This window comes from Neopsephotus bourkii, unplaced genomic scaffold (genome assembly GCF_033783945.1).
Source record: "Neopsephotus bourkii isolate Nb327-2 ecotype Australia unplaced genomic scaffold, CSIRO-AGI_Nbou_v1 NB_1183, whole genome shotgun sequence".
In the NCBI taxonomy this organism is placed as follows: domain Eukaryota; kingdom Metazoa; phylum Chordata; class Aves; order Psittaciformes; family Psittacidae; genus Neopsephotus; species Neopsephotus bourkii.
Genome location: NW_026901668.1, coordinates 4478807 through 4494963, shown reverse-complemented (window position 1 = coordinate 4494963; position 16157 = coordinate 4478807). Strand labels below are relative to the sequence as shown.

At 50.3% G+C, this 16157-nt stretch overlaps 1 protein-coding gene across 1 annotated transcript in view; it reads right to left on the bottom strand.

Annotated features, from left to right (window-relative positions):
* Nucleotides 1-1355: 1355 nt before the first annotated feature.
* The window catches only part of CACNA2D4 (calcium voltage-gated channel auxiliary subunit alpha2delta 4), a 128456-nt gene continuing 113654 nt past the window's right edge, over nt 1356-16157 (bottom strand). Inside the window, exons 32-38 of the mRNA XM_061364009.1 lie at nt 15875-15950; nt 13983-14035; nt 13004-13059; nt 7224-7341; nt 4403-4515; nt 3719-3801; nt 1356-3038 (exon numbers count right to left, since the gene is read on the bottom strand). Of these exons, the coding sequence (XP_061219993.1) occupies nt 2952-3038; nt 3719-3801; nt 4403-4515; nt 7224-7341; nt 13004-13059; nt 13983-14035; nt 15875-15950 (586 nt within the window). The 3' untranslated portion in view covers nt 1356-2951. The remainder of the gene's footprint in view (nt 3039-3718; nt 3802-4402; nt 4516-7223; nt 7342-13003; nt 13060-13982; nt 14036-15874; nt 15951-16157) is intronic.

The window sequence follows — 16157 nt, the reverse complement described above, 5'->3', positions numbered from 1 at the left end:
TATTAGAATAACCCCTGAGGCCTACAGTGTGTGTGCTTGTGGGGGTGAGCGGGACCTGGCAGGAGGTACAGCTGTGATTTACAGTGCTGTATCAGGATGGCAGTGGGATGCTGCTCACCTGGAAGTGAGAGGTGGCTCCCCTCACAGCTGCTCCTCTGCTGGTCAGATGCTCTGGCCTCAGATCTGTTTGCCTTTGCTGACCTGTTTTAATGTGCTGTGCCCAGCACATGACTGAAGAAGTTGGGAGCAGCTGCTCTTCCTGGGGACTTCTCCCTTGCTGTAGGGCCATGAGCTGCTACCTCTGCCAGGCAAGCAGAGCATGCAGTGGGATCTGCTTAATCCCATGCTGGAGGCCAGGAATGGGTAGGTGTGCTTAGGGTCTGCTTTGATGGCAAAAACCATAAGTGAGCCATTTGCCTTTGAAGGCTGAAACCATGCCTAAGTGCAGCTATCCCATTGTGGATCAGCTGCACTTGGGAAGAAAAGGGCCGTGTTTGCCTTCTAATAAATGGTGAAGACAAACCTCATGTACAGAAGCAGGAGCTTCTGTAGCAGGAATGGTTGCTGAGGTGCGCATGTGCTACCTCCCCTGGGGAGCAAACACACCAGGATTTTGAGTGTGGTGGGCCCAGTGCAGCTCCCCTCTTCCTCGATCTCTCCACAAACCTTTACCCTTATTTTTTGGTTAAAAAGGTAATCCAGTTCTCACCCCTGTCCTATTCCCTCCAGTTACATCGGAGGCACAAACTTGCTATGCCAACTAAGCCAGGTATAGCTCATGTCTTTACTCTCCCGGTGCAGGTCTCTTTACAGGACCATGTTCATTGTGGGTTAATGCACCTGAAATCAAACACGGTTCATAGGCAGGAGGACACCATGTATTTCTGTATCTCTTTTTAGCTGAGCAGAGATGGGACTGCTAATCCTTTCTGACAGGGAGGTCACCCTTGAGAGTGCTGCCCCAGGAGGGCAGCACCAAGAGCATGTGCATGGAGCTGCAGGAGCTGTGCCAGCCAGTGGGGCATGCCCTGAGCCGGTGGCTCCTCCATCTGCAAGCAGCTCCTGACTCCTCAGATTTGACAGCAGCCCCTTTTCCTTCCACGCTGTCTTCATCTTCTTTGGCTGCTTCTGGCTCTGATAAGGTCACTGCATCTGAAGCCTGGAGACCATGTCCAGAATAGCTTCCAGTACTGCAGTTGCTCCTCTCTTCCTTGCCGTAACACTGCCTTCAGTGAAGCAAAACCCACCACAGCGGGAGCTGTAACATCCTGAAAGGTTTCCGCCAGGACCTGGTTGTGACTGGTCCCCCCAGTGTCGGGTGGCACTTGTGCTGCAGGAGGCAGCAGCTCAGTTATATGAGCTACATACCTCTCAGGAGGCCCAGAGGGGTGCAGGTGGTTTCCAGAGTGGCTGACCCAGCAGAGGAGGCCAGGGCAAGGCTCTGCTTTGCTAGCTTGACAGCCTGCTCCCTTCGAGCCACCACAGTGTGTACCCATTGGTGCTGGAGTGACTACAGATGGGGATGGTGCAGAGCTCAGGGTGAGAACCTGTTTCTATCTGTAGCCATTGGCTGTGGCATCCCTACCCCTGGTGGTGATGGTCCTCGATCATGTACACCCACATTACCCTGCCAGCACCAGGACTCCTACCCTGCCCCAGAGGTGACAGAGCTGTGGTCTGTGGGGTGCAGTTGACTAGTTCACAGTGTGCGTTCCATGGTCAGAGGTCCCAAAGTTCCAGTAAAAACAGTGGCACAGCAACCAGGAGTGTTTCTTGGCATCCCCATGAGTTGCTGGCCCATCCCTACTAGCCAAGCCACCATTTCTGCAGTGTTTGCTGTCCCTCCACCTCTACTATGTCCCTGTGAGTTTGGTGAAGGGATATGGTGTAGGGCTGTGATTAGCACCAAACATGACACACTGAAGCCTAAATATCTATTTAGAATATGCCATATATTTGGTTTTAGTGAGATGGTATGGAGCAGTTTGTACAAAAAGAGGAAAACTGGGTGCTCCCCATGTGTCTGTAAAGCTCTGTGACAGCACCAGCTGGGCAGGGGCTGCTCCTATGAGCAGGGCAGTGCTGCTGCAAGGGGGAAAGTGCCCATTTTTTAGCTGCTTATGCAGTGAACTAGCAGGCAGTGGGAAAAATACCTCCACTTTTGGTGGGTCATCCATAACCCCTTCCCAGAGGTTAAGTCCACATCTGGACAAGACTCTGGATGCTGTGCCAGCAGTGTCAGGAGGAGTCTCCTCATCAGAGCTGGCGTAGCTGCAGCTAACTAGCCAAGCTGTGCTACTTTCCTTCGCCTAGTTACATGTTAAGTACTGCAGTTCAGGTTAGGTGCTATGTCCTGCCCCTGTGGTCCTGGCTGAAGGCCACACCAAGCCCAGGAGATGCTGCCTCCCTCCTAGGAGCACCAAAGGCCCTATTCTGGCAGGGCTATGCCTGAGCTGCTCCAGACCTGGATGCTCCAAATCCTGGTGGCTCCCACTGTGGGACAGGCAGACAGTGTCCCTTGCCCCTCTTGCTCCTCTATGGCCAGATCTGCTCCACAGAGCCCTCTATACCCCAAAGCATCCCTGTGGGAGGCAGGGTGATGGTGGCATGCCAGCCATGCTGACAACCCTGGCCATCCTGGCTGTGAGCTGGTGGCTGGGAGGAAGAGCTCAGGAGGTGGAGTGCTGGGAGCTGAGCCTGCTGGTTCTCACTCAGGACTGTTGCCATGGGCTTTTGAAGATGCAGCAGCTTCCACTGCTGGCACCACGCTGGACCATGTGGTGAAGAACACAGGATGTGCTGCACCGCATTGTTAACACTTTAAGTCCCCAGTTTGTTGCAATGGGTATCACAGAACAGCCTGAGTCCCCATGTCCTTCCTTCGCACCATTCCAGCCAGTGGCAGCCCCCTTTTCCCAGGTCTCTGCTGTATAAAGTGTGTGCAGGCAGCGTCACCGCAGGAGCAGCACCAGGGGCAGGAAGAGCAGCGTTGGTGAGACGGAGATCTCAGCAGTGCCACCGCAGTCTTGGGCGTTTTCCTGGGAGATGGGAAACAAGATGTCAGTATGCTTACAGCCAGGGTGGCTGCTGGCCCAGGGAAGGGAGCCTGCCACTTGTCTTTGGAAGGGGAAGCAATGCTTATAGCTGAAAGGAAGGATCATCATGGGCAAAGGAAGGGACTGGTTTGATTCCTGTGGGCTGGGAAGACATTCGCCTCCTTGGCTTTTGCCATGCTCTGCCCCACACCCTGAAACCCATCTCTCAGCCTAGGAGGCTGCAGCAGAATGGGCTTTCACATATGTGTCTCCCCTGCAGCTCCTTCCAGAGTCCCCTGCCTGCAAGCAGGTCATTGTGCCTGCTCCTGGCACTGTGCGAAGGTGCCTGGACCAAACTGCTGCCAGCCAGCAGGCAGGAAGCTCTCCTGCCTGCACCAAGCCCAGGTTGCAAGGGCTGGTTCCGGGAGTCGGTGCTCTTCCAGCAGATGAAACCCTCAAATAAACCAAGTAACCCTGTGGTGTCTGAGCTCAAGCCCTTCCAGGTACCATCAGCATGACTCGGGGGCTTGGAACCCCTTGAGGAGTCACAGGACTGCGTCTGTGCCCAGTCAGCAGGTGGGCATGGCATACACACAGCGCAGGGGTGCAAGAGGAGACCAGCACGCCCGTCCATGGTGACACCCATCCAGGGGTGCTCTCCCTCCCGCGCTGCCCTGCAGTACCTCCGGGTGGAACGCGTGGCACGTGTCCGGCCGCCGCCGCAGCTTCTGGGACCGCATCCGTTCACACTTGACTGAAGCGTTATGTGCGAGGCTGTTAAGGACACGCAGCGGCAGGCGGGGGACAGGCAATGAGCACCGCACAGAGCCGCGGGGCCCTGATGTAAGTGCGCAGCCTGGGAGACAGAGCGGGGAGGAGACGGGCAGGGCAGGGTGCCTTGCATGGGCTGGAGACACAGCCAAGCTCGAGGAGGTGGCAAGGAGGGAGCCGCAGCTGAAAGTGGTAACAAGCTGCACAGTGTCACTGCCCTTATGAAGAGCAAGGGATGAGGACCCAGCAGGGATGAGTTATGAGAACAGTGCTGGGGAGCCAGCCCAGCTGCACCCATCCCACCACTGATCCTTTCCTCTGGCTTTCCCAACCCTCACACTCACACAGTATATCTGACAGCCTGGCCAGTGGAGGCTGGCTTCCCTTTGAGGGTATGGAAGGCAGAACCAATACCCCCTCTCCACTACACTGCAACCCTACCTGCTCCATGTCCCTCCCCAGCTGCCCCACAAGTCAGGCCATGCCCTCCACCCCCATGGTGACTGCCCTGGGAGCACATTATCCATCCTAGCAAACATGGAGATGAAGGGACCTGTGGAGCTCTGTGCCCCTTCTGTACACATATGGAAGGATATATTTGACCTCTTTCACATCCAGCAGGACGGGTGGGAAGATGCTGCAGTCACAAACAGCATCTGTGACGAGGAGCAGCAGGTTACTGCTGATGATCTGCTGTGCCACGAACATCCTGCAAGGAAAGAGCATGTTGGAGAAGGTACATCCCTCCCACTGCAGTGCCAGAGCGGCATCACCTGGCCCACAGCAAAGAGACACAATGAAAACAGGAAATGGGATGTCAGTAGAAAGTGGGAAAGACACAGCAAGCAGCTGTACACATGGGGGTGGTAGTGTTAGCACACCTTTTTTTTTTGCCTCAGGAAGTTCCAAATTGTCTCAGATTTGCAGCTCTGTGCTAGGTACAAAAACCCAAATTAAACCCAAATCCCGATCAAAAATACAAGGCAAAACCCAGCACAAACCCTCCCCAAATGGGTCATCATTTAACATTAAATGGTTCCTCATTAGCATTTAACTGCAGGTAACACCAGAGAAGGCCTGGTTTCATCGTCCATTCAATATATGTTTATGCATATGCTGTTACGACGCAAAGATCTACGTACTAAGTGTTCCTGCAAGGAACAGAGTTTTGCTAAGTTTCTTGTTACTGGAGTGAGGAATGGAGGATCCCAGTAGCATCACGTTATGTCAGTGGGACGGGACTGGTGCTTGCTCTTGCCTACTGCCACAAAAAACATGCATCCTAACTTTGCAGCCGCGATTTCTCCTGCCTGTCAGACAAGCAGGCTATGGAAAAGGGCTGGTGACAAGCACAGGCACGTGCTGGTGGGCATGTCTCTAGATCCCAGTGTTTTCCCAGTGATGTGCACGTGAGGGCTTGTGGCAGTGCTGCTGCCCTGCTCCAGCAGGCGTTGGAGGGCTCGTGTGGGCAGAGCAGGATGAGGGCAGGCACGTGTTCCAGCTGCGTGCTGGCAGGGCTCTGTGCACGAGTGTGTGCGCACAGCTCAGCCGTGTCCCTGTGCTCACGTGGCTGTGTGTGACTGTGAGCTTGCACATGGGCACCTGCACCTCTGCGTCACCCTGGGTGAGCACATGGAGTGGCAGAAGGGGCGTGTGTCCAAGCGTGAGCACGCTGGTGTCACCGCAAGGTGCTGTACGTGTCTGGGCAGCTCACCCAGTGCCTGCTGCCTGCAGGCTCAGCTGCCCACACTGCCATCCTCCACTGCGGGCCAGCAGGCTGTGCTGCCACCGGGCACGGGGAAGGCCAAGTGCATCAGGCTTGGTGTGCCTGTGCTGGTGGCACGGGTGATGCTGCAGCCAGAATGGGGGCTCTGTGTGCTCACCACCTCTCAGCCAAGGGGGAGGGCTTCTGGATGAGAAATACAGGTTTGTGAGGCTGCGTCTGCTGCACCAACAAACCTGGCTGTGTTGCAGATGGCCCTGCCTGCCTGGTCAGTCACCACTTAGCCTCACTGCCCTCTAGCCTCCAGGGATTTCCTTATTCACATTTAGAGGTGTTGAATGTGACATGCTTCAACTATTTCATTAGTATTCCTGGCTGATGACAGCTTTCACCCACACGCACATTCAAGCAACCAGGCTAGAAGTGCCCCATGCACCAAGATGATTTTACCCAAGATGGAGCACCCAGCTCCCCTGGGAACCACCTGGGATTGCCAAATATGAATGGGAAAGCCTTCATGACCAAGCAGGCCACTGGCTAATGCTCCACAGAACCTGTGTCAGGGTTTGTGTCGCTCCCAAACACCTGCACAAGAGATGTACAGCATCCAGCGGCTGCAACTTCGCCTATAACTACAGAGGAGCCAAGCAGGACTCTGCTGATGCTGATGGCACAGTTGAGGGGCTGCCTCCAGCAAGTAGGGGTCAGCCCCAGCCTGTGTTGGTCTTGCAGATCCGTGCAGCAACAGCATAACACACAAACAGGTCAGTTTGGAGCACCTGGCTCCTCTGGATCTGCCCACAGCTTTTTGCACCTACTCAGTACCTTGTGGTCACCAAATCTGCCATCTCTTCTACAACAATGTTTGGCAAGGCCTGGTTTTCCATGGCTGTTTTCCTAACCTTTAAGTCTTTCCTGCAGTTAATCCAAGGCTGAAGTCAGACTAGGTGAGACTGTTGGCTTTTTGGTTAAGAGGGATTCCAGTCAGCTCTGTTTGGGCATCTCATGTTAGGAAAAGCTGGACCAGTGGAAATTCATCCTTCTGCATGTGATTGCTGACAGCATCCGCTCAAAACCAGCCTCTTTTCACAATGACTTTTCTGTTGGTTTGGACTGTTCATTCTCTTAAAATGAAACCAGAAAATAAAAAGGTCTGCCTGTGTTTTAATTTCTTTTAGTTTAACACTTCCTTTAGCCCAATATTTTTTTCTCTCTCTCTCTCTTTTTTTTTTTTTTTTGGTAGAAAAACAGAAAAGGGAGAGAATAAAGTGAAAGGAAAGCTGAAAGCACTGCAAAAAAGGAAAAATTTCTAAGGAGAAAACTGTTGCCAGAAACGTGAAAAAACAGACAAAGTTCCTTTCTGAAATCTGGGGAATGGAAAGACATATATATATGTGTATATATACATACTTAAATGCTTTTCCCCTCATTCTACAGCCACCTCTGCTTATTAACTGATGTTTTTAGCTTTTTCCTCTTTAACTGAGAACCAGTAACCTGGTCACTTCACCCCCTCATTGTCCAGCGTGGCTGTTTAGCTCTGCTCTGTGGCCAGACCCGTGGATGCAGTGGTGGCCATGCCATGGGCACAGCAAGCAGATGACTCTCCTCATGTTGCTGTCGTCACCCATGGGCTCTGCAACAAGGATCACAATCTGGGGAGCCCCAAATGAAGGAGAAGCCACAGCTCTTACTTTTGGCAGTCTCCACACTCGATCAGCCCATTGGTCTCCTTGATGGCCGGCTCGTACACGAAAACGGGGTACTCAGTGTCACAGGGCTGCAGGATGTCATGCTTCTTGTGCTTGTGAGCTGTGATGGTAAGGAGACAAGGTGAGAAAGCAAGGGCAGAGGATCGTCCAGGAGCAGTTTGCACTGTGATGGAAGCATGTAAGACTGGTGATATAGGTTGGAATAGTCCTGAGTTTCCTCTCCCTGACAACTGTCCAACAGCAGGTGCCTTCCAGAGAAGGGGAAGGAGATGCTGCAGAACGCAGTCAGGCAGTGAGCCCTGCTCCCACTAGGTGGTGTGGGAAAACCGGCCTATGTAAGAAATGAGCCCAATATTCCCACTTACCTTCCCCAAGTAAGTCTGAGCCCTGCCCGGCTGAAGCCACAGCCATGGAGCCACAGTGGCCACAGCACCCCGGGGACCCCTGTGACCAGTTAGGCAGGGACATTTAGGCACTGGTACCCCTGTGTTCAAAGGAGGGGGTGTCTACCAAACCAGTGGTGTTAGTAGAGACCCTCTTGCCTAACCCAGCCCTGGTTCATACACTTCCTTAAACACTCAAAGCTGTAACTGGGCTGTTCCTCAGTGCCGGTGCTGAGGGAAGTGCCCTTGTAGGGATCCTGTAAGTCCGTGGTGGGGCTCTCCATCAACCACTGATCGTTCCTGAGCCCTCTGACATGATAGAGCGAGCCCACAGCTGGAAGCTGAGGGTTGAATATGTGTCACATTAAAAAGAAAACACTGTCAGCAAACAGATCTGGCCTGAGCCCACAGGGAAGGAGGCAATGGCTCTCAAGGACCAGCAGAGACCCAGCTATGCGCAGTGCCGGCTCCTGGAGGGAGCCATCCACCGCAGAGGCAAGGAGCAGCTGCTCCATCACTCATCAGTCACACACACTCTGTGGGACTCCCAAACTAATTTGGGGATGAGGGGGAGCTGAACTGCCTTAGCGAGCCTCCCTCGAGAAGCAAGAGTATTCTTTCTAGGAGCTCAGCAAAGTCTGCCTTGCCTCCAACTACTGCTCTGGGCCTTTCTGGCTATTATTTTCTGCAGTTTGAGGTAGCAAAGCCAGCTCCTGCCTCTGTAACACACAGGGGGATGCCACTGATGGAAATGTGAGGCTTTGTTGCTAGAGCAAAGGTGGTTGCTGCTCAGGCAACAACAAGTATGAGAAATGGTTTCTACATCAGCTTTGGGTCTGAGCACAAAAGACTCGCCCCATAGAGCTTCTGCAGGCAGCCCTGCCAGGGGACAGGCAGGACAGAGTTCTGATGTGGAGGGTGACCAGCTTACCCCTTGCAGGAGCGGTGCTGAAGATTGATGGAAAATGCAGCAGCATGGGTTTTAATCAGTGAATGTGAGGTGAGGAGGCAGCGAGAGGGGAACTGTGATTCTGATGGGTAATTTGCATCACTGTAAAACCCTAACTGAGAGCTATGGTCTCCTCTGCCCCTGCACTGCCAGAGCACACAGAAGGAGTCAGGCACTCCCCTGCAGAGCCTGCCATCTAAACAATGGGATTACATGAGACAGAGAAAAGCTAGATGATTTTCTCTGTTTTTTTTTTTCTCCCCACCATTGCGATCCAGCAACACAAGGCATCCATTAAGAGGCAGGAGCTGCAGCCCAATCTCGCCTTTAATGCCTTCCCCAGGTGAATATGATGGAGACTGAAACACCTCCCTGTGGTACAGAGCCCCCAGTAGTTGTGCCTTGTGCTTTCTGAACTCCCCAAAAATGTCACCTTCGGGGCAACCTCCTACTTAAGTCCTCCCAGACTGCAGGCCCCACCTTCTGGTATCATGGTTAGGTTCATTTTGCACAGATCCAAAAGCACACAGGGCTTGATTTCAGCATCACGCCTTGTATTCACCCTGGATTCATGTTAAATTAATCAACTGAGCTCGTTGTTTCAGTCTCTGGCAGCCAGGAGCTGCCTCGTTGTGCTCTGCCACCACTTGCCATCCCTCTATGCAAACCTACACTGCAGAAGCATGGAAAAGCCTCTCCCATTTTTGCTAATTGAGAAAACCTCTGTCTAGTACCTGTCATAGGGATGGACAGTCCTGAGGATATTCGGGATGAGCAGCAGAAGGCCTGTTACTGAGATGGATTTCAAAGGCTTAGACATTTCTGATGAAACATGCAGAATATCCATTTAGGCTGGAAGGAGAGAAGCCACAAATGCTTTCCATGTCAGACCAGCTCCAGGCTGGTCCCTGACGGACAAAAGGAGTGTGAGGAACTGAGTGGGAGCCCTTTCCTTCAGCCTTAATTCACTGTGCTAGTGGCTGGGAAAACAAACTCTGAAACAGGCAGCCAAGCTACTGTAGTCTGGGCCAGGGACACACCTTCTCAGGGACATGCTTGTGGTAAGACCACACACTGGTCCCCCAGCCACAAACCATCAATGTCCCATTGTGTTACCCCTGGATCTGAAGCATTTCTTGCTGGCCTGACCCGCACACATGGGCAAGAGCTGTGCCTCAGCTCTGGACACAGGTCTAGAGAGCCACCACTTCAGCAGTAATCCTGGACTGAACCATGCCATGGTGGCTTTCACAGGAGCAGCCCGTGTGTCTAGGGGTAAGCAGTGGGGAGTGGGTTAGTCCCTTTGGGGGCACTTCTGTTATGCACAGAAGTTTCATTTCTGTTTGAGTCTTTCATGACCATCTGCAATTTGTCTTGCTCTGTGTTAACTCCATCATGTGCACCAAGTTATATTTTTAAACTCTGCTACATTGGCACAAGTCCCCTGCATAGACTGTATTCAATCAGTTTCTTGGCACAGGTTAAATGAAAAGAAGCCCCTTTAAAATCTTCTAACTTCTGCACAGAGACAAGACCTATGGCAGAGATTATGCTTAAGCCTCCTGCCACTTAATTTGCTTGGAAGCAATGCAGCTGCAGCAGTACTGAGAAGTTCAGAGAAGCCCAGTAGCACGTACATCATCAGCAAAACGCCTGGGCTGAGCCGCTGCATGCACATGCTGGACATCAAAACGTTATCAGCGCTCTGAGAGCCTGGTGGTCAGGGATTAGTAAACAGCCAGAGGAGCTGATAACAAATTGCAAACTTTATAGCAAAGAGTGAGTTAATTCCAGGCTGTCGTTGCTACCATCTGCACTGCCAGAAAGACTTTGTAAGACGTTTGGCAACCAATCCTTCTGAGTAGCAAAGGCAGCTGCCATGCTGTGTTATGAACTATACAGCCCAGATCGTGAACTCTTTCCCACCAACATAAATCACAAACCCAAGCCAGTGGATTTACTCTGGGACACCAGACAAAGTCTGCTACTTAGTTACAAATACAAAACAGAATTTAATCGATTAACTTGCAAAATATCCATTACTGTGCAGTCAAAAAGAAACTTTAGTGAGCTACACGATTCTAGAAATAGTCTTTTCTAGGCTGCATTCCTTGGTCAGAAGTGGTTTTGGCTTAATTAAAAGCTTTCAAATCTGTGCTGATGTCCATAAAAGCAGAAGCCCTTACAGACACAAAGTGGAATGAGATGCTGAAAGCAGTGAAAAATCCATGGCAGCAAACATGTCTTCTCGCCACCTCTGAAAAGCCGATTTGCATGATGAGTGCAGTCTGAATACATCATGCCCAGTCTTGCCTTCCCAGAAAGCAAGAGAACTTGGGAAGCAGAAACAGGCTCAGAGCTAGAGGTGCGCAGTCAGGCAAGGGTGAGCATTAGGTCCCTGGCCATTAATTCCTCTGCCTATATCCCTGAATAAATGTGTGCTCAATTTCTCTCTCACAAAATGTCTCCTTCTCTTCATATTTTTTGCACACACCAGCCTTGGCAAGCAGTCAAGGAAATGTTAACATCTCTGGCAAAAATCTACAGCCCCTTCTTAGCAACATGTGCAATCCATTTCTTCCAGCCCCAGTAGTATTCTTCCACCCCGCTATTCCCTCCCCCACCCCCAGACACTCTTTTGCTTCCTCTTCTTACAGTGAGACAGATTCCAACTGTCTCTATTTCTCTATCTCTGTCTCACACATACGTCTTGCTGGGCAGAGAGCAAATCGGCAAATACAAGCTAGATATGGAAGCAGCAAGATACAAACACAGCCACAGTCTGGACTGTGTCTTGGAGGGATTTCTAACTTGCCTGTAGGAGTGGATTTATGAGCTAGAGCACACGCTTATCAAGCTGAACTGCCTGAAAGTAGTTGTGCATTATCCTGGGGCTGGGCTGGGGTTCATCAGAAGGAGCTAAGCCATGGGGTGTGGAAAAGAAGACTTAAGTCGCCTCTTAATAACTGAAGTCTATGAGACCCCTATAGTTTTTCCTGCAATAGGGCATGGATTGGTATTTGGTTTGGCATAATAAGTGAAAAGAATGGGGCAGCTGGGAACCAAAGTGAAGGACATGCCATGGTACATGGACCGTGTGCCCACCTACACCATAGTGATGGTGTTGTCCGTGCCCGCAGTCCCTGAGGAGGCTGGTGTGCCCCTTCTTTTACTGACTTCTCAGTGACAGACCTTCAATTGCCAGCTAAACAAGGAACAGCATCACTTGCTTCTTTGCAGTGCAGGGCAATAGAGCCAGGCACTGCCTTGTCTCTGTCACCTCTTTCTGCAAGTTCCCCATTGTCTAAAAGAAGCCTTTCCTAGCTGGGGGTTCTAGCTAAATCCTCCTCTTTTTGCTGTTAAGTGGTTTTACTTACAGTGATGGAAGACAGCCTTGGCTGGACAATTCGCGTGACATACACACACACAATGACGATGGAGCAACATGACAGTTTCATATGATGGCAGAGCAGTGAAGAGATGAATTTGCACACAGCAGCCGTGGAGGTGATGCAGGAAAGAGATGAAGAAGGCACAAAAGGAACTGGTGATGAGCAGGGCAGCAGTGAGAACACCCTCCCTTTTCCCTCCCATCTCTTCAAGCAAAGACTAAACCAAACTATGCAGCCACTGAGCATCCACAGCAGCTCCCAGCAGGAACACCAGGTTGGTCTGTCCTCCAGAAAGAGCAGTCCCTCTTGCACTGCCACAAGTACTGCACTTGCATCTGACTCTTCCTCACCAATTTCTGCACGGGGAAGTTCCTGATGCATATTAAGCAGCAGCCAGGACTACATAGAGTATAGCTGCAACTTCTACCACCATCTATAGTGATCCTCTTTGGAGGAGGTGAGCGGCACATACACTGTACCCAGACATTGGGCTGGTTATCTGACTGGAAGGGAATTCTGCTTTCTAAAAACTACTTTTTCCCCATTATGCCACAAGAGTTCAGTGCAGAAGACAGCCTCACAGTTAGCAGGGAAGTTACCACTATCCATTAAAAGCACCATTAGTGCTGAACAGTGAGGGTATAATAACAGCACCTGCATGGTATGCAGAGCAATCCTCTTCTTTCCCTTTTGGGTCACCTCCTGCCTTTGCAGCTGATGGTCTCTCTTATCCTATGCAAGTAGGATGGGGGTCCTCAGAAAGAAGAGCCTCCCCCTGCCCCAGTTACCCTGAGGAAAGCCACACACACCTCACCCTCACTGCTCTAGTGCTGTGGCAGCCTGAAATGGGCATGGAAATAGGGGGAAATGGGGTGGTGGTGGGACCTGGAAGCTGGATGCCAGTGCCTGTGGAGGGAGAAGTGGCAGGGCAGGTGGCTGGCTCCTCGCACAGGGACAGGCTTCCCCATACAGCTTCTTCTGCCACCAGTGGCTATAGCACTCATGTTCTATGGGGCTGCTGGACTCTTGTGTACTCACCATCTGCCAAGTTGTCTGAGTGCCAGAAGCTACTCATGCTAAACTCCAAAAGGAAGCTGTCAAAAGAGCAAAAACAGAGGATGCTTTTTCAGCAGCCTGGAAGGGTGCAGGTGTCAGGGAGATGGCCCCATTGCCCGATGAGTATCAGTTCTAAAATGTTTACTACAAATCTGTTAGCAGTGGAAGTCTGAGTTTGGTTTGGGTTTTTTTTAATGTATTCATTTTTTTTCCCTCTCCACATGATACTGTGTGGCTCTGTATCATGGGATATGTACTGGGGAATGTCTAAATGGGCTTTATCCTGGGAGGGGATTCAGCCACAGTGAGATCCACCTGAGGCACGGATGGCCATCAGGGAGCCCGTACTCTGGCTACTGGGAGGTAGCTGCACATCACATTCAATTATTCTGTACCGATATGCTCAAGCCCTTGGAGCTGGATCTTTTCCACACTTTTCCTTTTGCACACCCAGCAAGCTGAGAAGTGGTATTTTCATCCTAAATGGAGCTTGAACTCCAATTTTCCCCAGCAGTTTGGTGAGCCCGAATCCAGAGCTTCAGTCAAGGTCTCCCCCCTCTCCTCCCTTGCCTGTCACTCAGACCTGAGCTCCCTGGCTTCCTTCCTTCAGACTTCACCCCTGTGAAATGAAGGTGTGCATTCACTCATCACAGGCAAATGAGACAGGCAAGAGGACTCAGCATCAAGGATCTGCATGAGGCCCCAGGAGACCTGAGTCCTATTTCTGACTCTGCCACTTTGTACTGAGTGACTTCAGGTAAATCCCAGACCCACTACAGGCCTCTGCCTCTCAAAATGGGAATAGTAATAGCTTTCTGTCTCCCAGGAGCAAGGCGCTGAGCTGAATGTCAGGAGAAGGCTGAGAGCAATGCCCTACACAGGCACCTCTGCTTGCAGCTTTCTCAGCTCTTGTCCCCCATTGGACTGAGCCTCCCAAACACCCCCGTCTTTTGGTACTCACATGAGGAAATCACTTATCAGCCATTTCACTGCAGCTAGAAAGGCATAAATTGGCTGGAGAACAAAGGAAGAAATGAGAAATACCGTAAGGACGTGGTCAGAGAGTTTAGAATTGTTATGCAGGACCCCACGTTTCAGACCAGTTCCCTCCACTGATCAGAGCTCTTGAAGACAGGCTGGAAATTCAAGGTCTGGGCACCACTGGAAAATGTCCAAAATACATCAAAAGCCAGCAGAGCTGCCTTGCTACTAATAATATCTTCTCACCCCCTCCCTGTCAGGGTCAGGGAGTTTATCACAAATGTATGAAGGACTTTGAAGATGTAATTGCTTGATGATTTCTCTCCAGTATGGATGACCTTGAAAGCTCAGAGCAGGAGGGAAACACAGTTAAATGGGACACCACCAGTTTAGGGTGCTTTTGTGTTCTGATAGCAAGTGGTGTTTCTGGGACAAGCGACAGCATTGCCTAGGATTTAGAATTATCTGCCACTGATTGATTATGCTTAACTGTGCTTTCATCCAGCTTTTCCTCAAGATGGCATGACTTCTATCATCTTCTTGCTTTTCAGCTACAAATTGGAAATACAGCATTGTCCCAGGGACAATTCATCTGCAGAGGATCCTGCTGCTTCTTTTCTTCATGGTAACCATGTCTAATTTTCATCTCTCCCTCTCATAATCACACCCTTATCCTCAAATCCAAAACAGATGCAGCAGTCATAGGACATAAGATAATGTTCCATTACTGCTAACTGACTTATCTTCAGCCAGAGAAAGTCAACAAAGAGTAAAATGTACAGATGGTTGGGAATTTGGCTGAGTTTTTATGAATGTACATGAAAGATGGACTTTTCTTGATTTCTTCCTTTTCAAGGGATTTCCTAAGAAGGGAAAATGAGAGATGGAGGCAGAATGCCCACCTTTTTATTCTCTTCCCAGTTCACCTCATTTTTGGCAGCTTGTATTTTGTGACATTTCTTTCAGTAATCAAAATTGCAGGATAATAGCCATGACCAAGCAAATATTTTCACTACCCTCACAGTATTTTCATCTATCCAGCTGAAGCACAGCCACTGCAAACCAGACAGGTTGTTAAAACGTAACATATTGTTAAAAAGTAGTATTTTGCTGAAAATGCTTTTACTAGAAATAGATTACAATGTCATGCTGTAAGAAGTACTTCCAGGACACCACATTTTAAACTATCAAAACCCCAATCATAACAGTAATAAATGCATCCTTGTTTAGGATTGCTTCAACTAGTTTGAAGTAGCCTGAGTGTTAATTACTCAGTTCTGCCTGTTTGAGGACAGGGTAGCAAGATAGTGGGATTAGATTATTAGTTTATATCCTCTGAAAGAGAAGTTGCATTTGGGTACTGGCAAAACTATCCACTCTGATAATTTGTCTCCTGGGCTGTCAGCATTTCTCAGCCACTTTAACCTGTCTCTGTTGCTCTAAGCCTGCTCTGAAAAGCTTTCCTGAAAGGCTGACAGCTTTCTCTCAGATGCTCAGAGTGCAACTCCTCTTTCTGAGCTGATGAGTACAACCATGTCCTGTAAAATCATTTTTGTTCATTTCAGCAGCAAGCTAGTTCCTTGGCTTTTAGGAGATACCCAGCATAGTCTAGTTCCTGTCCTGTCCCTGGTCCTTCTGATTATCAGTGAGATCCTGTATGCCCATAGAGAGCCAAACTGGAAACCACTGTCAGTGGCCATCACTGCCTTAGAAATATTCCTTACGATGAGTTTGGACATTCCCACCACTTGTTAGCAAAAATCTGCTAAACTCTTTTGGGGAACATGCTACCTCAAGCTGTGGGAGATGTCTTAAGAGGAGAACGCCTCCACAGCCAAGCCCATAGAAGGCTGCATGCAGACAGATACGTACGCTGAGCAGAGGCTGGGCACCGCTGTGGTGGTGGTAGGGTACTTTGCACATTGCTTGGTAATCATACATGGTCACCCTGAAATCAAAACAAAACAAGCAAGCAGTTGAAAGCAAGCAATGCAACTGCCTACAGGACACACACATCAGCTTTTTCTAAGAAGTCCTTGTATGGAAGAGGTAAATCAACGTCCTGCTTACACATACATGTCTTTGCTGTTTGGTCAGTGCTGGATCTTGCAAAGCAAGAAATACAGGCTCTGGATTAATGTAACTGGGTCAGTAA